The sequence below is a fragment of the Magnolia sinica genome, chromosome 6 (genome assembly GCF_029962835.1).
Source record: "Magnolia sinica isolate HGM2019 chromosome 6, MsV1, whole genome shotgun sequence".
In the NCBI taxonomy this organism is placed as follows: Eukaryota; Viridiplantae; Streptophyta; class Magnoliopsida; order Magnoliales; family Magnoliaceae; genus Magnolia; species Magnolia sinica.
The window spans coordinates 96,256,517-96,282,738 of record NC_080578.1 but is presented as its reverse complement, the minus strand read 5'-3'; the positions used below and the strand labels follow the sequence as shown (position 1 = coordinate 96,282,738).

At 40.1% G+C, this 26,222-nt stretch overlaps 2 protein-coding genes across 5 annotated transcripts in view; one reads left to right on the top strand and one right to left on the bottom strand.

Moving 5' to 3' along the window:
- The window catches only part of LOC131249167 (ubiquitin C-terminal hydrolase 12), a 35,402-nt gene extending 33,091 nt beyond the window's left edge, over window positions 1–2,311 (top strand). For all 4 annotated transcript variants that reach the window (XM_058249775.1, XM_058249774.1, XM_058249773.1 and 1 more), the window contains exons 30-32: window positions 1,327–1,401; window positions 1,499–1,585; window positions 2,209–2,311. In XM_058249775.1, coding sequence (XP_058105758.1) covers window positions 1,327–1,401; window positions 1,499–1,585; window positions 2,209–2,250 — 204 coding nt within the window. In that variant the 3' untranslated portion in view covers window positions 2,251–2,311. The remainder of the gene's footprint in view (window positions 1–1,326; window positions 1,402–1,498; window positions 1,586–2,208) is intronic.
- A 4,518-nt stretch (window positions 2,312–6,829) lies between these two features.
- On the bottom strand, window positions 6,830–25,115 carry LOC131249165 (uncharacterized). The gene is made up of 9 exons (XM_058249771.1): window positions 24,968–25,115; window positions 24,676–24,876; window positions 23,885–24,017; window positions 22,437–22,507; window positions 21,059–21,107; window positions 20,831–20,934; window positions 20,612–20,727; window positions 13,564–13,669; window positions 6,830–7,205 (listed from the first exon to the last, which is right to left on the bottom strand). The coding sequence occupies exons 1-9, from the start codon at window positions 25,077–25,079 to the stop codon at window positions 7,096–7,098; spliced, it is 1,002 nt and encodes a 333-aa protein (XP_058105754.1). The 5' UTR covers window positions 25,080–25,115; the 3' UTR covers window positions 6,830–7,095.
- Between the last annotated feature and the right edge of the window lie 1,107 nt (window positions 25,116–26,222).

The following is a 26,222-nucleotide window of genomic DNA, read 5'->3' as shown; positions in this document are numbered from 1 at the left end:
ATTTTTCAATGAAACTTTCAGAAGAAACATGCTTGAACACTTATAACTCAAAACATTAGAAAAAACAACTATGGTCATATAGGAACTGTGTTGCTGGACAGTAGTGATGCAACTATATCCCAAATTAATCCATATAATTCAAATATCATATAATAAAACACAACCAATATATCAAATAAATTAATAAGAAGAAAGCATATACCTCATGGTCATATCCACATAGTGTTACAAAGCGGCTGTGTTCTCTAACATATCGTTGGTATTCCTCACTGTCTAACGCATCACTAGAACTATGCCCAGGCTATGACCTGATGACAGCCATAAATTATTTTCATTATTAGAAAAATCTATTTTCGAAGTAACAAAAGTGAGTGTGTCCAATCTATAGATCAGCCTGCACTCATCAAAACACGCACAAACGCAATTTCCACCTTTAATTCAAACAAACCCATCTCAAGTACAGGAGATAAAGACAATGAGATACATCAGGAGTAGCAATTGGATTTGGCCTTTTTCAATGGCACAAACTGTTTATTATAGGGCTTCCCTTGGATGGGGGATTCCCATAAAAAAAATTCTCAGATAGAATATTTCAACCCTCTGATTGCACGAAGGTTGTGATGAACATACATGTTCATAGCAAAAGAGTGAAATTATCAAATGGTTGAAATAATCCAACTAAGAGCTTTTATTTGTTTCTCAATTGTACAGAGTGAGACTTCTTATGTAAATGGTTAGGATCATTGTAAGATGACCCAGATTCAAAGGCTAAAGTCCTGACTGATCGTATTGAAATATGTCGGAATGTATTCATGCCTCGTCATAATATTAGGTTTTAATATATACTTATGATAGAGAGTGGACCTTTATGGCATCTTGACCCAATGTATTAGATTTTAATTGTTCTACCACAATATTAATGTTGTATGACTTCCATGTGTCTTCACACAACACTGTGACATGACATTACTTGGCTGAGCTATGCAGTCATGGAAAATGTTCCTAGAACAATGTCGATTTTGTGTCCTTGCAAGTCCACCTTTTTCACTTGGTGTAGCATAAAAAAAGGTTGGCTCAGGGTAGTCATGGGTCAACTCATCAACTTTTGTGCGATCACCGAGTCTGCACCTCTTCTTCTAATTCGGGCAACTCATGGATCAGCCTGTCAGCTTGGCCAACCTTTGTGAAAATAAACATACATACCCATGCTTGAACAAGCAACCAAATGCCATACCCTTCCATACCATGTCTTAAACATTATGCTCATCCTGCTTGTATTGAACCCAAAATTTCCATCAAGTCTTAACTATTTCTATGTTTGATCAGTGGAAATTCGCATTCCTTTCACTGGGTCGACCAGAATATCTTCAAGACACCGACATCGTGTCTAGTCGTTTTCAGGTACATCTATGTTTTATATTTCACATGTTTCTAAATTCAATTTTAAAGATTCAATCAAACTGTCTGACGTTTTATTTTTCTCTCGTCTCTGCTTCAGAGACGAGATGTTTATGGAGCTTGGGAGCAATACCTTGGGCTGGAGCACTCAGACAGTGCTCCAAAAAGAGCTTACGCAGCCAACCAGGTAACAGTTCTGATATCACATTCACCTCCACTACATGTATATTGTTTACTTTCTGATTGGCATGCTTTAGTTAGTCTCATTCTTCCAGTCTCTCTGTGCGAACCTTCAGTTTCTTACTAGAAAAAATGGTGCTTCTGAAATAGAATCTAGAGCTTTGCTGAGTCCATCTGCACCTCCACATATTGCCACACATGCTGACCTGACCCAAAAATTAAGTCAAGGCATCAGATGGGATACACATGTATGAAACAATGGATCTCTTTTCTTTTGATAATCGCCATTGGTCCTCATGCAATAGGCATGTGGCCTGCCTGATGAGTGGTCAGGCTGGCACACCTGATAGGGCCCAGCTGAAACACACTCGAATCTCTGTGGCATATACATGTGGAGGTGTGTTGGCTTAAGCAAAACTAGCATCCATTTGGAAGAGAAATGCAAAATAGGTTTCTGTTCAATTTGGATTTCACCAAATGATTATTTCGTTGCGTGGGTTATTACCCTTCAGCTGAATGAATCCTTGACATTGTACATCGCTACCATCTGATCCAGTTCAAGCAAAGAACTGTCCCATGTTACCATACTTATTCCATGGCTTTTATGACGGATGACAACTCCTTTTGCAGAACCGTCACACATTTGAGAAACCTGTGAAAATCTACAACTAAAAAAATTTGCAGCGGACCTCCAAAACGGTACAGGCCGAATCCGATATCCGCATTATCTCCATTCTGGCAACGCTACATGGGAAACGAAAATACATTCTAAAGTAGAAGGCTCTGAGGTGGTCGCCGGGTTTGGTTATTGATTTTGGTGTATTCTTTTTAGTGTTGGGCGGGCAGATAACTTGCCGAAATGCGTGTGTGCGTGCCTTTTTCTCTTATCGATGATGACATCAGCCCCCTCTCTTGAGCTTTTTCTTCTGTTCTAATGGAGGCTTCCCCCCATGGGTTGGGCCGCATATCTCCCCACCTTTGTGGAGGCTCCTCCCCACCTTTGCCTTCATTTCCAGTGTAATTTAGTACATAAGAAGATTTTGGAGTAGGGGAATGTATACAGGGGTATATAGCTAGTTGGGTTGTGTTCTCTTTTGACATTTTCTCATCCTTTTTCTCTTTCTTTTTGTTTTTACTCTTTTAAAGCTGTGTTAAGGAGACGGGGGCTGTATAATTAAAAATGTTTGGTGCCACTGTTTCTGGAGAGCTTTTAGGGATACTTGTGTAAAAGAAATTACTGACTTTAGCTTGCATTTTTGAGATTACATGGCCATGTGCATTTCCCTCTCCGTCGTTTGTTTTCATTGTGAGTAATGGGATCTGGAGTTCACTTAGTTGAGTCACAATTACAGAGTTCGATGGGTACTTTGCCATTATGTACAAATGTCTGTGATGCTGTGTTCCAGTAAATGGAAAAGGTCATGGAGCATAACCCCTTCAGTAGGTCACCAACAGCGATAGTTCACATTCAACTCAGAAGAGTGGGAAGTAAAAACAAAACCAAAGCAGCAAAAATTCATTATATCTTCTGTTTATCTGGGGAAATATTCAATGCATGGGCCAGTGATAGCAAGGCATTGGACCTGACCTGACGATAAATGGGTCTGTCCTGATTTTTCCAATTTGGGTCCCAAGTTTTACAGGATTATTAAATAGATCGGGTTTTGAAGCTCAGAACAAGCCAATCAACATGCACTTTTTTATTTTATTTTTTGGTTATTAGGATGTGCTCGGATCCAAGACCTAAATGTGGGAATGTAGGCTGTGTTTCCAGTTTGCTGCAAGCACAAACTCAGACCTAGACCCAACAAAGATGAGAAAACTTGGTTACTAAGTTTAATTTTAGTAGTTAATGCATATTTAGCGGCTGCAAATATCAGGCAATTTCATAATATTACATGATTAATCAGTCTTATTTTGTGCAAAATACTATTAAACTTCGTGATATTTAGGGAGAGTGAAAATTGAAAAATAAAATAAAATTGTAATTAGTTAAATTAGTGACATAAGAAGAATGAAGTTAAATTATCTTCCTCTCTAATCTTTTCTAGCCTGTCACCGCCGATGAGTCAGCAGACCATTTTCTCTGGCCGGGTAGGTCCATGTCTTGAAAGCATAGATTCCACGCCTCGGTGGAAATTTTCCTTTCATGTGACAATTTTGGTTGTTTTTATCGACTTGGATTGCCTAGGGTAACACGGCACTGTTGTGGGTACAGTGAGCTGCTTAAAAAGCTGTGGGCCCCACCATGATGTATTTTATCCAGAGTCCATCCATTTTGTCGGATCATTTAAGGGCATGAGTGGACCACACCACAAGAAATATGGTGATTGAACTCCCTCAACAAAAACTTCTTTGGCCCGCTGTAATGATCAGTTGCCATCCAACCTGTTGATCAGGTCACCAGACTTGGATGAAGGGAAAACGCCTGTTTGATCCAAAACTTCTGTAGCCCTTTTAAGGTGGGTGTTCAATCACCCACTGTTTCCGATGGTGTGGTCTACCTGAGATTTGTATCTGCCTCATTTTTGGGCCCATGCTCTAAAATGACATGTTAAAATGGATGGACAGGCATAGAGATAAAAGACATCCAACATGGCGGGGCCCACAGCTTTCCCAGTAATACTAGCATACAGTATCCACGCGAGGTCCTGGTCGGATGGCATGGGAAAGTGATTTGAAATCTTGTCACATGAAACTGGGTGAGTATTGTGAGAGGATATTAGGATTTCCACTTCCAATCCAAAGAAATCGAAAATAAAATCCATATTTCAATAGTTCTTATGGAAACATATTGGATTCCTAGCATCTTTATTTGTGGATGCTTGCTAAGATAGGACGGACAAATGTTTTTTGTTTTAAGTTGTACCACAAGTGTAATTCTTTCTTCACAAGAAGATGCAACACTATCAATTTCTAAGTGCCTGTATATCATCAATCACGCTGCCGTAGTATTTTTATATATATCAAAAATCCCGTTTACTAGAAACCTAAACGTAACCAACATAATTGGAGCATTTTTATATATTCTCCATCTGGTTACCTTCATAGACATGATCATCGCTCATCATCATAGCCCCTACCAAGAATGATGCAGTTGATCAGATCATCCAATGCGTGTTTTGAGGGCTGATAAGCACTTGGGCCAGGTTCATGCTCAAACACAAGTAGAGGTGTGAGAAAGAGCCCAACCGAACCAACTTAACTTGGGAACTGGACCTCGCCCATGTAATGAGTTCATGAATTGGGCTTGAATAAGCTTCCACCAAGCACAGCTCAGCCCATCTTCACAACTATCCGGCGAGCTTCAAGAAAGAAACGGAGACAACACCACGGTGACAAATCGTATTCTCAAAATTTTCAAGCGTACCGGATTTGCTTGGAATATTTTCAAATATTGAGGTTTAGTTTGGGAAACTCTCGCTGAAAAATAATTAATAAAAAAATAATAATTTATTAATGAATTGAAAATATCCTGATATTGTCGCATCATTATCGTTTCCTTAGTTTTTCACGATTATTTATCGCAAGATTTTCAAAATGTTTAACAATTGAAAATTCCACCGTCTTAATCATTCCTACGTCTGTTTGGGAGGTGCCTAGATGTCTATTTGAATTTCCATTGGTCATTGGATTACCTACTTTAGTAGTGGCAATCTAGATTTCCCAACATACGGTGGAATTATCCTAATGTCCACTCAATTCCCCATTTATCTGATTCTCCCATGTCCTACTTTTATGCTAAAAAGTTGTAGATAGGCTTACTCTTTAAGTGCTTCGTGTGGGCCCTGTGTAGTGAGGGGGCAATCCGTGTCGGGTGTGAAGACTCTGGGACCACCGTGATGTATGTCTTCTGGCTCCTTTTAGATAGGGGTGTCAATGGGCCGGGCTGGGGCCTGAAATTTTAGAATTTGAATAGGTCAGCATGATGGCCCGGCCCTAATACAGTTCCGGGCTGACACTTACCCAGGCCCGACCTGTTGACAGCCCTACTTTTAGGGTATGAGATCAGCTCAAGTGGACCACAGCAAAGAAACTGAACACCTGTCGGTGAAAACGTTGCAGGGCCATAGAAGTTTTGGATTAAGCTGATATTTATGTTTTCCCTTCATCCAAATATATGTAACCTTATAAACAGGTTGGATGACAAATAAACATTATTGTGGGCCAAATAAGGTTTCAATTTTGGGCTCATCTCCTAAAATAAGCTGATAAAGGAGATGAATGGGTGTGTACGTTGGAAAAAGAAAAACATTTAATGTCTTATTTTTGGCTCATGCCCTAAAATGAGATGGTAAATTAGATAGCCAGTTTGGATCACACATTCATTATTATAGGACTCATTGACTTTAAATCCTCTTGATTTAATGTTTCCGAACATTGTTTTCAAGACATAATTACATAGTTACTTTCCTTTCAAACACATATCCTTCAAAAGTAATTATTAATTATTTACCTTCCTTTATGCTAATTGAAAAAACAAACACCTAAAAGAATAACAACACAACAACACTTGTATTTTCCATTCTGTAAGCCAACCAAAACGCAAACATTACCGTTTCTAAAAGTCATAACATGTGTAATATATATATATATATATATATATATATATATATATATATATATATATATATATATATATATATATATATATATATAGGGAAGTGGTACTATAAGGTCCAGCGCATGGAACCATAATATAAGGTCAAATTGTGTTGTAGTCTAAACCATTGGATGATAAATTTTCAAAATATACAGCGGAGATTTCCATCTAAAATGAATGTTATCATCCAACAGCACACGCCAAGACATGACTCGACCTATATATATATACACGGAAACGCTCACCTGCGAACCAGTTCGTACGTACTACGTACCAACTTTTTTGAGAACCCATCCTACGTGATGTGGATCCAAAATCTGAACCGTTCATGTGAAGCAGCACCTTGGGAAACCCCCCAGGCCCAAGTTTTACTTTGATCTAAAACTTTGATGGCCCATGAAAAATGAAAACATTTTCCTCCCTTGATTTGCTTTTCTCTTTGCCATGGCCCAACAGAATTTTAGATCAGGGTGAAACTTTGTCACATGGGGTTTCATGGAATTCCGCATCACATGGACCGTTCAGATTAGACACCCATGACACGTGTGCAAAGGTGCACATGTGCATAGGTGCACAGGGGAGCATGACTCTATATATATATATATATATATATATGAGAAATCATATCTACCAGTGATAATATTATCGGGATATTCAATGCCTGGCATTTGAAATACTAGAGTCATTCAAATATACAACACAAACTTAATATACACAATCTTCAATGTAGATTCTATGCCATATAGAATTGGACGTGTATGATCCCAGGCGAGTCACACGTGTAGCCTTCAGTTAATTTTCGTTTTTTTGCGTGCGGCCCACCCGAAGATCCTGTAGGTCTCATATGATGTAAATATCGTTTTTTTTAAGTGTTGGGATCACCTGATGAGCAGAACTGGTGATGCACGTATGCGTCACTTACACGTGTCATCAGTAACACGATAGGAGATGGAGCCTTCAACGGTCTCGACAACCAACCGATTCATTCGCAAGAGCATCAGCAAATAAGACCTGCCCTTCGGCCCTGCCACAAAGGACACGTGTCATTCTCCACGCCCTCCATTAAGAAATAATAACTAAAAAAAAGTAAAAAAAGAAGCAAAAAATTAGGATGTCACACCGGAGGTTTTGGAGGAATGATCTGACAGGGTATTTGAATCTTCATTATCTGCAAGTGGAGTGGAGCCCATATGATTTGGTCCAGACCATTGCTCGGTTGGGCCTCACTCCGAATGAATCATGCCCCAAATAAAGACCGCTCCCAGTCTTTAAATCAGTGACCCGAAAATAGGCGGTTGAAAGACAGAGCTTCCAAGCACACTCAACCCAGAAAAGGTCCCAAGCCTAGTGGCTGGGTTCTTCCACTCCCGGATAATTTTTGGGGTATGGTCCATCCACTTTGAGGGTCAACAGACTGACGGTGCAGATGATAACTGCGGCCACTTTGGAACGGGTTGGATGGTGTTCACACACCAAGCGGGCCCGCATCTAGCGAGTACCACAGTAAGCTAACGGGGGTGGTACCTAGTACCGTTATTTTTTTTTATGAGAAGTAACGATGACTTCATTAGAAAAAGGAGAAACATTACAGCAAGGAAAAGGGGAAGCTAATTCACCGAGAAGGCGTATCAACTAAAGCCCAAAAAAGGCAAATTACGACTCTGCAGCTTTACAACGGAAGAGCTCCATTCCGCTATTTATATATCATGATTTAAAATAGAAAATAATAATAATAATAATAAAATAACCTACAATTTACATTCCGGTGGCTCTTTTAAAAAGTTTATCAAACGAGTAACTCAATAATCCACATAATTATGGTTCCACCACTTTGTCCCGTCATCCAAGCAAATAGGCCCAATTGATATTTATGTAAAATCCAACCTGACCATAAGTGCATCATGCCATGTTAGGCAAGGGCCCAAAAATCAACTCCATATGTGATTCAGGTGGACAACATGATTGGAAACTCAGTATATAAGGTAACACACATCTTCCAAACTATTTCCTTTAGTGTGGTCCATTTGAATCATAGATGGCTGTGATTTTTTGTTGGGATTTGTGCTGCGGAATCACACAGATATGTATTTAGGATAGCAATCCGAGAGCACCAAGCAAACATAAGAGAACACAAAGATTTAACGCGGAAAACCCTTTCAGGAAAAAATCACGGCACAAAGCGACAGATCTTCATCATGAAAATAGAAATTACAAAGAGAAATGACTTACCCGATTCGAACAACCTCGAATCTCACCCTTGTTATACTCTTTGATAACCTTAGAACCCTTTTTAGAAACCCTTGGAATACCTTAACATGCCTGAAAATGGCCCTAGGGACTCCTATTTATACATGGGGAAACTTCACTTACGCACCTCCTTAAAAAACCGCGTCAAATTTACGCAGTCCGCGCATAAACCGCGCACCGTCTACATAACCCTCGACTAGTTGAGCCTGGGCTTCGACTGGTCGAAGGACCCCTTCAATTGATCGAGCCTATCCCTCAACTAGTCGAGCATCCCGGAAATTCCAAATACATCGTTGCTGGACTTCGAGTCAAACTGTCTTCGACCAGTCGAATGGACCTTTGACTAGTCGAGCCAATCCCTCGACTGGTCGAGCAACACGGAAGATTTAAGACATCTTCCAACAACAATCTTCACTATGTCTTCAATATTCAACCGTATAACTTCTTGACCTCTTCTCTTATCTCTGCATCACATCGTAGCTTCTTGTACACACTCCGTCCTCCTTTTACGTCATCGCCAAGCCCAGAGAAGTTGCATAAAACTTGAACTTCTCTGCAAGAATGACCTTGGTGATCATGTCTTCCAGATTTACGTTGGTGTGAATCTTCTCCAGTGTTACACCTCCTTCCTCAAGCACCTGTCGGATAACATGGACATCCAACTAATTGTTCCACCCGATAGTATAAACGAGTAACCTGAAGTCGACCTTCTAGAATCCACACTGCCTGCATAATCTGAATCTGTATACCCAACCAACTTTGTCCCTATCTTCTCAAAAGATAAGACAGTCCTTCGTACCATCTTACCGCTACCCAATATTGCTTGACGGGGTATTTGCTCACAACACCGATTGCCTGTGAAATAACCGGTCTAATACAAAACATAGCATACACTATCAACCGCATTCAAATAAGGCCTATGAGACATCCTGTTTTTCCTCATCTGTTTTGGGACATGTCCTGAGGAAAACTTGAGGAGAAACGCATAGGGAACGCTCTTCGGCTTTGCCTGATCCATCACATTCTTGATCAATACCTACACAAGGTATTCTATATATGATTACCAAAACCTACTCCTCTTTCGGTCTCAATGGCGAGAACCATCTTTGCACCCCCCCAATCCTTCATCCTGAATGTCACACTTAACCAAGTCTTTGGTACATTGATTTTAGACATGTCGTGATTGGCGGTCTACATGTCATCAACATACAATTCCTGACTCACCATGAAGGAATCAAATTATAAACCACTGCCTAGGCAACAAGTCGTACAACGACCTCTTACAAACCTTTCTCTCAGCCCCTTTGAACTTTGAACCGATCTAGTTGCTTCATGTAGAATAGCTCTTCCAATTTCTCATGCAGAAGTGTTATCTCCACATCCTTCCGTTCCAACTCAAGATCACATTGGGCAACCAGTGCCAATACGGATCTAATAGACACCTGTCATACCGTCATTGCAAATATCTTTGAGAAGTCGATCCCTTCTCTCTGAGCATAACCCTTCGCTACCAGCCTCGCTCTGTATCTATGTTTTATCATCTTGAATATCCACCTACATCCAACCGCTTTCCAGCCCACTGGAAGCTCCACTAGCTCCCATGTGTCGATCTGGTATAACGAGTCCATCACATCGCCCATAATCACCTTCCACTTTCCAGCATCAGACTCACCTAGAGCTATCTGAATAGTAGACGGATCCTCCTCATCTTTAACGAAAGCATATGTGATGTTGGAGTCGTCCATGTACCTCGTCGATATCCTGCGATTATGTTGTGTGATTCTTCTCACAAGTGGCTACTCTACTTGATCTGTATCTCTGTCCACGCATCTCAGCCTTCATGCTCTGCCTGCTCATATGGTCATGCCCAGCATGCCACACACGTACAGAGGTGGAATCCACTAGAGCCACTATGGCTCCACCTTTTAAAGTGCTCCCCATCAACCTGTAAAGATTGTCGAGTCGTTGCGCTTTCATGATTACCCGTGCCCCCTTAGATACTTTAAGAGCACCATCAATACATGTGAACTTGCAGCCCATTGCCTCAAGTACACCAAGATAAATTCAATTCTTTTTCATGTCAGGAACATGCCTCACCCCAGTCAGGGTACGCTTTGTCCCATCAAACATCTTGATACGCACCGTACCAACAGCCACAACATTACAGGCACTATCATTACCCATAAATACTTGTCCACCACGCACTCCCTGTAGCTGGTGAACCAACTCTGATGAGGAGTCATGTGAAAGGATGCCCATGTGTCTAGAATTCACTCGCCCCTACGATCATCGTATGGCCGTCTGATCGTAGACACAGACAAAACATCACCATCACATCTACTCAATCCATCTAATGTGGCAGCGTTGGCCTCTCTGTATAAAGCCTCAGAGTCTTCTCTCTTCGATTTAGGATTTTCACGATCCTTCTTCACATGTCCTTCCATCCCACAATTCTAGCACTTTAACCTTTCTTTGCCCTTGCCCCCCTTGGATTTGGAACTTGACCTCGAAGACTTCGTATCTTGCTCAGAATTTCTACCCCTCGTAAACAATGCATCAGAAGATGTCCTCATGTCATCGTTTAGCTTTCTCATGGCCTTCCCTTGAAGGGCTAAGATAACAGTATCGACACTCAAGGTTTTATTCGTGGTGCACATTGTGTCCTTGAATGACTCATACAATGCTGGAAGAGAATTCAGCAACATACATGCTTGTTCATCATCTTTCATCACTTCCTCCATATCCAGCAATTTGCAACATACATGCTTGTTCTTCATCTTTCATCACTTCCTACATATCCATCAATTTACAAACCAATTTCAGAGGATTTTTTTCGCATAGACATCCTCTAACTTTTCCCATAACTTAGCTGCAATTTTCTCCCTCATGACATTGTAGAGAACCTCATCCGTGAGACATAAACGGATCGATGATAAAGCCTTCCTATAAAGAGTATTTTAATTATCATCAGTTATAGTAGACTTTCGCTCCTCAAGAGCACCATCTTCACCTTGCTTGATTAAAGAACTGATCATCTTGATCTTCCATAACTCAAAATTATTTTTCCCCGAGTACTTCTCAATATCATACTTAGTGCTTACCATTATTGTTTATCCCTCATATTCAGATTTGTGCCCTAACAATTACTCTGATACCACTTGTTGGGATTTGTGTTGTGGAATTACACAGATGTGGATCTAGGATAGCAATCCAAGAGCACCAAGCAAACACAAGAGAACACAAAGATTTAACGTGGAAAACCCTTTCGGGAAAAAACCACGGCACAAAGCGACAGATATTCACTATGAAAATAAAAATTATAAAGAGAAAGGACTTACCCGATTCGAACAACCTCAAATCTCACCCTTGCTACAACCTTTGATAACCCTTGGAATACCTTTAGAAAACCTTAGCATGCCTGAGAATGGCCCTAGAGTCTCCTATTTATAAATGGGGAAACCCCACTTACGCACCTCCGTAAAAAACCGCCTCAAATTTACGCAGTCTGCGCATAAACTGTGCACCCTCTGTGTAACCCTCAACTAGTCGAGCCTGGGCTTCGACTGATTGAGCCTATCCCTTGACTAGTCGAGCATCCCGGAAATCCCAAATACATTGTTGCTAGACTTCGAGTCGAACTGTCTTCGACCAGTCGAAGGGGCCTTCGACTAGTTGAATCAGTCCCTCGACTGGTCGAGCAACGCGGAAGATTTAAGACATCTTCCAACAACATTTTTGTGGCATGGGCCTAAATTTTGGAATCTAATGGTTGGAGTGGATTTCAAATAACAAGACTGTTTCCTTTGATGTGGCTTACTAGAATCACGGTTTCTTTTCTTTCTTTTTTTTCTCCTTTTTTTTTGTCTGTGGATTTAATGTAGGACTAAATATCTAATGGTGCGAGTGAATCTTACATAAACATCATGATGAGCCCCATCAAAATCAAGAGGGCATCCCATTCTTCTTCTCTCTTTTTTTTAAAAAGAAAAAATAGCCCTTTTAAGTACAATTGGAGACTCTCACTACAGTTGGAGGGACCTAGACTTGATTTTTGACAGGCCCACCGTAACCTGTATGCAAAATCCACTCTGACCATTAGATGAGTAAGCCTATCTTAGGGGGGGGTGTTGGGAGAGAGTCATCCACCTTGATAATTACAGGGCCCACCATGATGATCATACAAAATCCACTCCAAGATACCACACCAAAATTTAGGGCTAGGGCTTAAAAATCAGACATATTCATGATTCAGGTGGGCTATACTACTAAGTTTGGAGGGCTGTCGTCATCCTGTACACTGTTTTCGATCATGCGGTCCACCCGAATTACTAATGGGGGTGATTTTTGGGCTATTGGCCTAACATGAGGTGACACACCTAGTGGTCAAGGTAAATTTTATATAAATATCAGCATAAAGCCCACCCAGGCATCCGACCCATTTGCTCGCACCCCCATCCAATGTAATGGAAGGCAGTGGAATTATAATATTATCCATTAATGAGGTAGCTTTTTGAAAAGCTTTCTAAAAAGGAATTAGAATGTAAATTCCATATTAATTTAGTTTTTTATCTAAATTCCCTTTAAAACAACTACAATATTTATTACTAAAAATATTTTTCATTTAATTATTGAAAACCAGGCGGAGTCTTCGAGAGGACCTGACGAACTGAGTGGCATCGGGCACAGACAATCAACTTCTCTCTAGTTTGAAAAACGAAACAGGTCAATGGGGCAATGATCCAGTGTTAAGCCCTTTGTACTAGATAGTGGGCCACGCCTTGGGCGTACACTGGGACCGCCCGACAGATCCCTCCATGATTGTACTGTGCCCAAAAATACCCTAATTGGACAATCCTGGCCAGATGATGAAGAGCCTGCAGAATTGACAATCAGACTGATGGCTACGATGATCACATGACCAGGGTGAGGCCTAGAGCAATCCACAGTGGGGTGGGCCCAGCATCCAAATGTCCAAATTATTCAGGGGGTCCACTGTAAATGACTTGACACTATCGCCCTGGACCAATCTCACTAGACTAATGTAGGCACTCAGTTCAGACTCAGTATCCCTGCAGGGAAAAAAAAAAAGGCAGAACAAAAAGGAAAGAAAAACACTACTCATGAGGGGAACATACCCAATTCCAGTGACGCAATTTCGTCTGGGTTGAATGAGTTGCCCCCAATTGGTTTCTCTCTCTTGCAGAGGACTGAGTTCATCTTTACAACAATTGCTTGCAAATCCTATATAGAGGCATATGTAAATTCAGGATCAGCACAAAAGCAAGTAAAAAAAAAAAAAAAAGATCCTTCTCCTACCATGTTGAGTTTAATGGTTGGACAGATATATCACCTTCACCAATTTAAAACAGTAAAACCCAATGTATCTGGTACAAGCTCATGAACATTACTGCAGTGCAGCCAAGGATTTATCAAGTCCTTCAAAGAAACAAGAGAGAGAGAGAGAGAGAGAGAGAAACTGTACAAACTCTTCTTACGTAGTTCACATGATGGAATCCTGAGATAACTCGACTCCCCAGAGTGCTGAGTTGCACGCGCGTCAAGTGCATGGGATTATGTGAAGAAAAAAAAATGATTCTACTTAGGGATGGTAATTGCCTGAGCTGGCCCATGAGGTCTTGGTCCCAGCCTGATAGGAGTCAGTGACCTGGTTTCGAAGATTGATTAATAGATGGGTTGGACATGTGCCCAATGTTGTCATATGCGATCACGTAGGTGATTATGCCATTGCATATGCAGCTATTATGCCTTTGGGGATTATGCAGTCGCACAGAGAAGTATGTGACGGCATAAGGCATAGTTATGCAATTATCCCATCTATGTATGTGATGGCATAACCTCCCAACAGTTAAATTTCTGTTTTTTTCTTTAATGTAGAATGTTGGTTTCATTCCTCTAAAAGGTCAATTCTTTGGGCATATGTGGCCCGGTTGATTCAATGGATAGATTGCTTGGGCCAGTATGCTAGCCCAGGCAAGGTTGAGGCCAAGCTCAGGCCTTGGGTCTTAAGTGTCAAGCTTGGCATGTGCCTATTCCCTAGCCTGGTTCGACCCAAACCATTGCCGCCCCTACTTTTTAGGAGCAGCAGAATAGGATTCACAATGATGAGATTTATACTTTGATTTATTTCAATAATACTATGCATGCAAGATCTACAATGATAACATACATTCTTCATATATAAACTACAACATTGATTCACCTAAAGATTGTATTACATATACCCAGTGCGTGTATTAGAGCAACCAACATGATCCTACCCCTAACATATCATGTATTAAAGTAGAGAACCGTGTAGTCATTCCCACACCATGTACTCGAGCCACCCATGGGGATCTTTGATACCCTTGCATCACCTAGATGGAACCAAAAAAAAAAATGTGTTTCTCCATGGGAAACTTTGAAAAGCATACATGTAGGAGAGAGGAATTTTCTCCTCCAAGCATTGCCATACTCAAGTTGATGCATATACAAATTAAGATTTGGTTAATAGATGGTCAACTGCATGTTATTGTACTTTGGTAGGTGGAAATCTAGTTATGTGGTAGACTGAGTGAAAGATACCTCGTTTCAACACTGAGGTCTTGGTATCGATCCCTAGTGGGGGTGGCTAACAGTGAAGTGTCAACTGACAGTGATGTGTACTAACAAGCTAACAAAAAAAAAAAAAAAAAAAGGCAGAAATCTAGTTATGTGGAAAAGTAAAAAGTAACCTGTTGTGGCCCATTCTAGTCCCAAGGATGAGTATCGGGCCACACCTCATTTTGTCAATGTACTTTTATATTGAAGTCATTATTAACTGAGCTGAGCATTCATGTCTCCTCTACGCTTCATTGTGATAATTTGGCCACTATTCACATTTCTTCCAATCTAATTTACCATGAGCATACTAACATATCAAAGTCAACTATCATTTCCTTTATGAAAATGTGTCGTCTCAAGTAGCTTGCATGTACTATCAGAAAAATTAGAAGATTAGCTTGCTGACTTTTTGACCAGGCATCAATCGTCATCAACTGCTCAACATGTGACAAGCTGGACATGATTAACATTCGTGCTTGTTGATGTTGAAAACCACCATGCAGTACTCAAGGTGTGCAACACCAAAAAAAGCCTACTCGCGTGAGACCATTAACGTGGTAAGCCACAATTTTGTTTCTTCAGCTAGCGCAAACCTCCAAGCATTTATGTGAAGACATCCTTTGCAAGCACAACACTCAAGTCCACTTTGCGCACATTATTGAGTGTTGGTGCGAGACCATCTCCTCATATGCACAAGATGAAAAAAACACACTAGCAAGAAACCAGCTTGCACTCATTCTTACAGGATGGTGTGAGGCGCACGCACACTGAGATGTGAAGCCTGTCTATCACTTGGCTCGAGGTGACAAGTCACTCGGCATTTTGGACTTTCGTTCAACAGAAATTTGCGACACTTGTCCAATAGCAACTAACAGGTGTCCATAACCTTTTTTCAGTGGGAAATAATCATCTGTGAGCAGGAAACCACTCCCCCTCAGCTATAAGAACACTCCTTTGGATCTTCATTTCAAACACTTGTGCTACTCCTCTCTTTGTCCAAGGACTACAATTTGAGAACAAGCTCTTTGCCCCCTTCTCACTGCTCTAAGCACTGAGACAAGGTGAGAATGGAGTCCAAGGACTCCAATGCTTAACAACATCCAATAAGCAACCTCTCTCAAGAGAGAGTGGCGCAAGTGGCTCCTAACTTTCATGCAATACCACCAAAGTGGCTTTGAGTCAACTATATTGAACCAGTTCTTGGCTTCAAGCGCTGTGCCTCATTGCCAGCCTCATGTCACATGAACAACACCTGACCTTCCAGTTCTAAGTGCACTTGAGAATTAGCACCAAGGCTTAAGCTGTTTCACGATGATACTATTCTAGACAAGGATGCCCTGCCCCACACTCTCTGGATAGCAAATGCACAATTTACATTCATTTCACTTCCCATTGACATGTTAGACCTATGGCAAAGTCAATATTTTAAGTCCCAACCAAGATAGCATAATAAGAAATTGCCTGACGGGGTAATGGCAGCCTGTCAGTTAAACATGACATGCACACAATGTTGTCAAGGTCATTATCTATTGCATATCATAACAGGGGTTGAATCCTATCGAATCACAAATCATATCACAAATTGTAAGTCTTTTATTCCTTAAAACAATTGAAAACATCGGAAACAATACAAAAAATAATAATAATAATAATTAAAAACTCATCAGCAATCCATTTCCCATCAATCTACACCATGAAAAGTTATCGCATATCATGATATTATCAATTGAGAACATGCATACAATATACATCTCATGTGTAAAATGGTAAAACTGTAGAAGGGGTTAAAAAGGAAGAAAAATTGGGTAAAAAGAAAAAAATGTGTAAGCATAGGGAAGGGCCTCTTTCATGTTTTATAAGCAAAAGGATAAATAATAAAAGTAAAATATAAATATGTGAGAGAGTGTAATTTTGGGCCCATTTATGCAATTATACGATTATTGTACCGTTCGATACAATAATCGCCCAATTCAAAATGATTCGTACCATAGTCAAAGGTTTTTGGAACAAGCAAGCAGGTAAGTCTAGGATCGGGGGTTTGTTGTCGGATTCCAAGGGTACCACTATGGTGGCTTTCTTAGATCCTGCCCTGGCAATCTGCACAACTCATTTGGCTACATTGGCATTAAGGGAATCTCTTAGGATTGCAAAGTCCAAGTTTATGCATCTCCCCTCCAAAATAGTAGTAGATAACATGACAGTTCTTGATGCAGGGACATGTGATGACTTAATCCTAGATGCATGTATAATTAGGTTAAAGAATGTTCAAGTAAATACACGAACCATTGGGTAAGAAGAATAGGATCACAATTGTGTGTGGGTGGTAATGGATACACTCCATCGTGTCTGTTGCCAGGCCCACAGGCCTGGCATATGCCCAAACCATCCCTAAGCGAATCAGGGCCCACAACTTGGGACTGATCGACAACCCCAGTGTCGGGGGCCGCTTAGGCTCCACCTACAATGGCGGTTGGAATACCAACCTCTAGACGCACAACTCTCCTCTAAACGTGTGAACCTACCATCCTGATGCGCAAACTGCTGCGCGTTATCATCCCTCAAGGTTCGAAATTATTGATCCATTCTCTTAGTTAGGCTCTTCATAGCTTTGACAAATTGATCGGAGTCCATGGTGTAATGGAGATCAAACCCACGACCAGTGCGCGTAGGCATACACCAGGAATGACGAGTGAATGGTCCTAGATCTATGTGCGAGAAAGGGTAAAAACGATAATGCCAATGTAATACAACTATCATATATGGCCTAGATCTATATGGGGACTCAACAAAACCCAGAAAAAATGGCTGACTAAACTCAACAAAATATGTTCCCTACGTAGAGTCAGTCAAGGGTTTCTTTAGAAAATTTTCACTATAAAGACGGATTGACAATAAACTGTCATACGCTAAAACTGGGCTTTGATACCAAATTTAATGCAGGGACATGTGATGACCTAATCCTAGATGCATGTATAATCAGGTTAAAGAATGTTCAAGTAAATACATAAATCAACTAACCCTTTCCAATAAAAGGGATTAGGTAAATTTCAACACAAAGATGAGGTCATCCCGTCAGGATCATGCACCTTAACATAAAATCGTATAAACAGTAAAAAGGGAGGACCTAGGGATATGAGGATATCCCAAATCTAGCATAAGTCAATCCACGGTCAAGTTTGGATCTGATTCTACTGACTAACCATGCATCTTTTCCATTCAAACTAAAAAGGGGGTATCCAAAGAGAAACGAAATGGGTGAAGAATGAAGGGTTCGAGATAAAGAAAGTACGGGTCCTTTTGTCGTCAAGAGAAAAGGAGGATGATTCTTACATTTTCTTGCACCTCGAAGATCGAGAAAGAAGGAAACCTGAAATCAGAATAGAATCCTCAACACCCAAGGGCCAAACCTGAAACTCTAATCTAGGAGTGGGCATCGAGCCGAGTCGAGTCAAGGTGAGCCAAGCTCGGCTTGGCTTGTCCATGCTATACTCGAGTTCGAGCTCGAGCTCGAGCTCGGCCTCGAGCTCAACATTGAAGCTTGGCTTGTTTGTCAAAGCTGTCGAGTCGAGTTTGAGTCGAGCTAGTGGTTCGAGTCAAGCTCGAGCTTGTTGGCTGAGAGAGTAATGGATTCTGTTCTTGATCCTCCTCCATTGATTTAGAAGATAAGCTAAATAAAATTAAAAAAAATTAAAGAGGCATTTTACATGACGCTCCACCAAGCGAAATTCATTTTTGGTTTGGTGCGACAACCGAAACAGGGTGTAGTCCATCTTTCAGCAGTCTAGAAAATCCATTTGTGTGCGCCCTATGATAGAAGAACCATGGGTCAAAAGCATCCTCAATTGTATGTTCTAAATTACCCATCATCAAGGTCATACTTTCCAATGGATAGGATTTTGAACAGACCTGGGACCACAAAAAAGTGGGACCCACCTATATCGTTGCTGCTCAGACAAAAGCGCAGTTTCCGTTACCTTGCAGATGCCCTGTGGACTCGTAGCTCACAACATATTCAGGAAGGATATGTCTATTCATGTGAGTGCTCCATACAATATACCATTTTGGATTCAAGAGATCGTCAACACTAACATCAAACTCTTCACTGTTGGGGTGAAAGCAAAGAGATCCCACTTCAACTTTCTCCGCATTCCCCACAACTTTAATATATTTATTAAACGAGCCAAGTAGAGCTCGAGTTCGAGCTTCGAGTCGAGTCGAGTTGAAATGCCCCCTGGTCGAACTCAACTTGAACTCAACTCGAGCTTCAAAAAATTACCTTGACTCAGCCCGAATCGGCCATTCAAGCAGAGTCAATCCGAGCTGACTTGAGCCGAGTCGAGCTAGCTTAACTCGTGAACAACCCTACAGTCTAATCTCTTGAATAGAGGAAGAAAAAGTACGAATCTTTATTCATTCAATAATAATGAAAATAAGGTTTCTCACAACATATATATAAGCTATGGAAAAAGTAAAAGTACACTAAAGCCCCTAAAAACAAGAAAAATAATAAAAAAGATGAAAAATTAAAGAAAATGCAATAAAGCCCCTGAAACACAAAAAAAAAAAAAAAAAAAAAAAAAGAAAAAAAAAAGAGAGAACAAAAACGCCTAAAACTAAAACACCTGTGTGGTAGGGTGTGAAATCCAACCCATGGATCTATGGTTAGGGTGCGGTCATGCCGCTCCTGCAGGCGCATCAGAAAATAGGTCTAATGGACCCAGTGTCCATCCACATCAACTCTTCCGTTCCAGTACTCTGTTAGCGATGCCTCCTCCTCTGGTACACTCCAAAGAGTGCACCACTGATGTCCGCATCAGTTCTTAATTGGGCCAAGGATGTAGGTATCATGCCAGGGGTTATTACAGATGTATGATCTGACATTGGATCCTTATTTAGCTTGCTAGACATTTCTTTTGCTGCTTTGGAACTAGGAGTCAATGATCCCATTTGCTTTTTAGCAGTAGCCGAGTTTCCCACCCTTTTTTGTTGTTCAGAAACATTGTTTCTTCTACTTTAATGAAAATTTCTTTACACTAAAAGAGAGAGAGAGAGAGAGAGAGAGAGAGAGAGACCAACCGAGTCCGTTGCCTAAAAGCTATAACATGAAAAGAGAGCTAGGTACCTCCAGGTTGGGCTCGTGACTCTCATTATGAGTTGTACTCACATTTTAGAGAAGAAGCCAAACTCCACTATTACAAGCTAATTGATAATGGATGCAGCTACGTTTTTTAACGTTGATAATGCATGCAGCTACTTGACCTTTTTGGTTTTTGAATTTATCAAGAATCAAGCCAATGCACTTGTTACAAGCACCATGTGAAGTTCATCAATTTGATTTGACATAGCATGCGCAATGGATTATGGGATAATGAGAAAATCTAATGAGTATATAGATACTCATTTAGGTATGAGTCTGATTACACCCATGTTAAAAAGAAAGAAATGATCCCATCATAAGGCAGGTTTACATTATACATAGCTTCAAAAGAAAAATGTACTTTCTGGCATAAGAGTTAAACTTATCTGCCTTCAACATTCGAACCAATGAATGGAACCAAATGCAAGGAAGAAAAGAGTCCATACCTCCCATGATGCTAGGCTCTTCATATAGGAAGGAAGTTCATCATAGTCATCCTTGGTAATCTTTATTATAGTTTTAGCAACACTTCCAATTGAATTAGGAACATCTCCCAATTGGCCTACATTTCATTATAAATATTAAATATAAACATAGATTGCATGTCAGATCTTTATAAGTAGAGAATCAAACTAAAGTGTTGGTAGAGCAATCCAAAGTATTACCTGCAGAATTAAGAGGATAGATATTTTTCTCTCCTATGGTGCCCGAGTCCTTCATGAGAGGTCCATTGCTGACTTTCTTTTCAGATGGTTGGTCATTGTCATAACTAAAAGAATTGAACAAACTCACAGACGATGAAGTGAGGATTTTCTTGTTCCTTCCTATGAACATGATCAAGCAATCACAAATAGGGGCAGAACAAAGTCACTACAGAAACTATTGAAGCTTGCCTTGTTGGATTTTGTGACAACATCTTTGGACTTGCAAGTTCATCATCAGCTGCAAAAAGGTAATGGTCATAAACAGTAGCTAAAATTAAGTCATAACGAATTCCTGAATTTATTATCATAAAAATAATGTGAGCGGAGTTATTGAAGTTTCACTTGTGTAAAGTGGCAACTGCAATGTATCTCATGCTCTGAACTTCTCCTAGGGGACACAGTTACAAACATTACAGATAGCCCATGTTTTGACTCCTTGAAGATTATAGAATAGTATGTATCCATATGACCTCATCAAAGGATGCCCACATGAGCATGTAGAATGGCAAAAATAAACATTAAAAACCATTGCACGGGGTTAATGGAAAATATATATGTGTAGTTCCAGTTCTCTTATGTGCTATAATACATCAAATGCAAGGTCTTAAAGCGTTTGTTAAGTGAACTGAACCTCCATGATCAAGGAGAAACATTGACTCCCTAGACAATGGTAGATAATCAAGCAAAGAATTCCAAAGAATTGTCAAAGAGAGAGGTCTCAAATCCAACCGGTTGGACCATAAGTTATGGTCCACCCAGCAGATAACTTCCAGCCTGTTAAGGTCATGTGACATCCTACCCATCCAATAGCTTGCCCAACCACAAGGATCACCTAATTCAAAAATCATCCATAGAAACTCACTGAGTAGGCTACACTTGTATTTTTATATTTATCGATGGCTAGACATTGCTTTCTATGGTATGGCCCACTTAATGAGTGGATAGGGCTGCCTTTTGCATTAGGTGATCCTCATGGTGGGGTTAAGCTATTGGATGTGTTGAATTAGGCATGCACTCAACAGGATGGAAGTATTTGATTGGGTGGACTATAACTTGTGGTCCAACCGGTTGGACTTGAGACCTGCTCGCACACGTGAACGCAAAGACATATAACATGAAAAAAGGTTGACAAGGAAAAAGGCAGCGAACAAAATTTGTGTACTTGCACTGTACAAGTAATTCCAAAAGAAAAGAAGTCATGGTAATTTCATGCACTATGCACCTTATGATACCTAATTTTTTAAAGTAACTCTGAATATATTTAGCCAATTGGAACATAATTGAAACAAAGAAGTGCATCAGGTTGATGATTATTTTGATGAAACGGCCATGAAACCAATGGAAATTCTGCATATCGTTAATTATTCTCAGATAATCAATCGCAAACAAGATAATTAAAAGGCATTCTTCAGTTAAGGTTATAATTTGAAAAACCAATGACATCAAATACAATATGTTGTGAGTGGTTCATCTATCAATAGTAAACTAAGCAATAGGAAATTGATAGATGGGCTTGTCTTGTATAAAAATCAACAAGCCTAACCATGGGAAAGAGAACTTTACAAACCTTCGGAAGCTAAAGTGGCGAGACAAACATCAGACAGCCCGAGATCTTGTAAACACACGGAATCATCAAATCTTTGGAATGTCAAGAAAGAGACAAGATTGCAACACTTAAACATTTAGTCGTAGCAAACCCATGCAGCGCAGGGATGCACAAAGGGGGCCATCCCAAAAATGCAAGTGCAAGATCAAGTAGGCATTGGAAGCACAAGTAGTTTTGCTAAGAGATCTCTCTCATTTATCGAACCACAAGACTCTCTATTATTCTCCACTTGTTTTGCATTGTCTTGAATGTTACATTCTTGTTGAACAACTTTGTCACCCAGAATAACCCATTATCTCCCATACACTTCCAAACACATATTGGCCTTTCCTGTTTTCATCTATCTCAAAGATACTATCAGTTTAGATATCCTAATCCTAAGAAAGTATCTATGATCTCGAACATCATTTGAGTTTATGGTTCCTTTTATCCCTATGCTCTCAAAGTAATTGCCATTTAACAAGTTCTGAAATAGCTTCTCCACCTTCCATTTATCTCATTGTCCCTCTCGTTACCACTCTTAATGCATCTAACATGATCTAGGTCCCTCCTCTTCCTCTTTAATCTTTGCGAGTTTAATGCTCCTATATAAATCCCCCATGGAATTGGTCAAAAAGTATAGAAGAAAACTCTGTATTACAAATATCTAAAAAAAGGATGTATCCACAAGCTTTAATTTAGGCACCATATCATTGGCAATGGTGTAACAAAGATGCAATAATTAAAACAATAGCTATGACCAGTTAGAAAATAATTATTAGAGGACTGATCACTTACAGGCGCCTGCACCACAAGGAGTGATACAGGGTTTTTTCAGCACTTGGATGCATTAAATACTTTCTTAAACTCAAAGTGCAATCTGTTTCACATTGCATTCAGGGCAGGGGTTCAGATTTACTGATACAGTAGTGAAATTTCAATGTGGGCATTCCACATCAGATCATTTCCAAAAAAAACCTCGAGGATTGGTATGTTGGTTAAAACTCTTAAATGAAATTTCTTAACTAAAAAACTGCCATGGTTAATCAGATAAAGATCATTATATTTTGGACCAAAGACAATGTAGTCAATATAGCTCTTTTGACAAGTTTGATAGATTGTTTCTAAGTCGTTTGGGTTTGGATGCTAGAGGTTAAATCCAATATTTGTCAGGTTTGAGCTTGTCAGTGATAAGAGACTGTCATGACCATATGGGACTCATGTATGTTGTTCGATCATCTATTTTTTATTGGAAGTTTTAGTTCACCTGCAAAAGAAAGCATCTTGTAAATTTACCATCCACTTAATTCAGAATTGCAAAAAGGAAATAAGTGTAATTGAAAGAAAACTTCGAAAGCTAAAAGAAAAAGGAAAATGCATCAAATGGAACCCAAATGGAGTATAAATATAGAACAGGTAAAAAAGGATACAAAGGATCATCTTCCAGCCTCTTCCTAAGAGACCCCGCTGGAGAAACTGGCTCCTGTGGGCTTAGAAACTTCGAGTCTATACCAACAGGAGTCGCCAAAACTGAAACTCCATCTTCATCATCCACTTCAACTTCTACAGCCAAAAGAAAATCTTGCAACCATTTAGAGATCCTAGGACTACACTACTCATGTGAGCTTGCACTGGTCGATGGAAGGTTTGCAACCCAGGCCATCAAAGAACACACAATACACAATGGTCAATCTTGGGCATGGCCAGAAAATCAGTCTGCCCAAACGACCTCAATCATTTGATTCCGCCGGTTGAATTTGGACCGATGACAACTTATTTATGAGCATGCATCAGATGACGCCAATTGGAGTATGCAAGTTAATCCAGACCGTCCAGATTACGGGCCCATTGTGGATGGAATTTAACATAGACTTGACAGAGTATAATGGCGGAACGGGATATGTATGGCCGACCCCAATTAGTTGGAGTAAAGCTCAGATGATTATGATGATGATGACAACGACTCACATTGATCAATCAATCTTAATCATCCAACTCCATGACATTGAATATGGACCAATAACAACTTTCTTCTGCTGACCACTAACAAATTGGATGGATAGGATCATCCTTCAACAGAGCTTTTTGATCCATGCTCCATCCACAGAGGGGGCCGCTGTTTGACATATGCCACATGTAAAGAGCATGGATTGCTAATGCTCCCTTAAAGTACAGAAAACTCCCACCATGATTAGATCGATTAGGGTTTTGGAATCATTACCAGGCACATATCCAAAGCTCTGGAAGCGATCTTCGAGTTCCGCAAGATCGGTCTGGTTCTTCCTGTAGGCCTCATTGCAGTGGCCAAGAAGCTCTTCGAATGAGACGGTCCCGAGCACCATCGACTCAAGCAGGTTGAGATCGGGGCCCGCAGACGAGACCCGGCGGTTAAGGCATTGGATGAAGGTGGATGATGCTGAATCTGATGGAATCCAAGAGAAGTAAGCATCAGAGGCAAAAACTGAAAGAATCTAAGCAGAGGATGGTTGAGAGATGGAACGAGAGAGATTCACCGAGGGGGATGGGACGGCGATGGACAGATTCCTTGAGAGCGTCGGAGGTGGATTGGATGTGATTACAGAAAGAGGAGAGGGTTTTGCAGAAGGTAGAGATGGAATCTTCCATTTCTCTCCCTCTCTCCCTCTCTCTCTCTCTTGGTTTGGATTTTAAAACGAGAGGGAATTTGGCGGGAAAATGAATCTCAAGATACATTGGAGTGGAGCCTTTATAATAAGATACATCAGGATTCTGTCCATTGGATTGAGTCTTTTTCAATGATCCAAACCGTTTATTTGATAGGAATCCTCTTGGATGATCTACTTCGGAAAATTCTTTCAGGTTGAATGTTTTAAGAACTTTAGATATATAAATATTATTCATACAGTTCATTTTGAATGCAAAAGAGCCAAATTATAGAAGTGTTGAAATAACTCAATTGAGAACTTTCATTAGATAACTTTACACCGTACAATGGGAGGCTCGGTCATGTTAACGGTTTGGATCATCGGGAGATAAACTAGATTCAAAGGATAGTCGTGACGTATCAGATTATAATAGGTTGTGATGTGTTCGATCAAATACATCACAAACCTCCCGCTAGAGTGCTACAGCTGAGCTGAATTTGCCGCGGAGTTATGCAACTGAAGCTTGCCCGTACAAGATTTAGGAAAATAATATATTTTTATAAATATCATTTCAAGGAAAATAATTGTCATTTTTCTTTACCGTTTTTCAACAACATTTTTATTGAAAAGTCTTCCTTTAATTTCAAATATACTATTTTGTGAAGAATGAGTTCTGAAAAAAAATTTCTAAGATAAACAGACAGCTAGCACCGGTGAGCCAAAGATTATCATTTTGGCACATGTGGGATGCTTTAAAATTAATAGTGACACATGTTACCACGTGGCATCTTAAAATGTGCATTACACGTGGAATGCTTAAAGATTGATAATAGCACGTGGCATAATAATACATATGATAGATTTGTACTTGTTGGTGTTTTTTTTTTTTTTTAAAGCTTGTTAGTACAGCAGCTATATAGGTGTTGTAGGAGCTCCGAGTTGCACGAATGGTTCAAAGGAGATCAAAGTTACATGGCCCACAGTGATGTATTTATTATATCTACACCGTTTATCTATTTTTAGAGATCATTTTAGAGCATTGTCCAAAAAATGAATCATATCTACGGCGTGAGTGTGTGGTGGTGTGTGTGCGTGTTATTAAAAAATAAATAAATAAATCATATCTAAAGATCAACTAGATCAC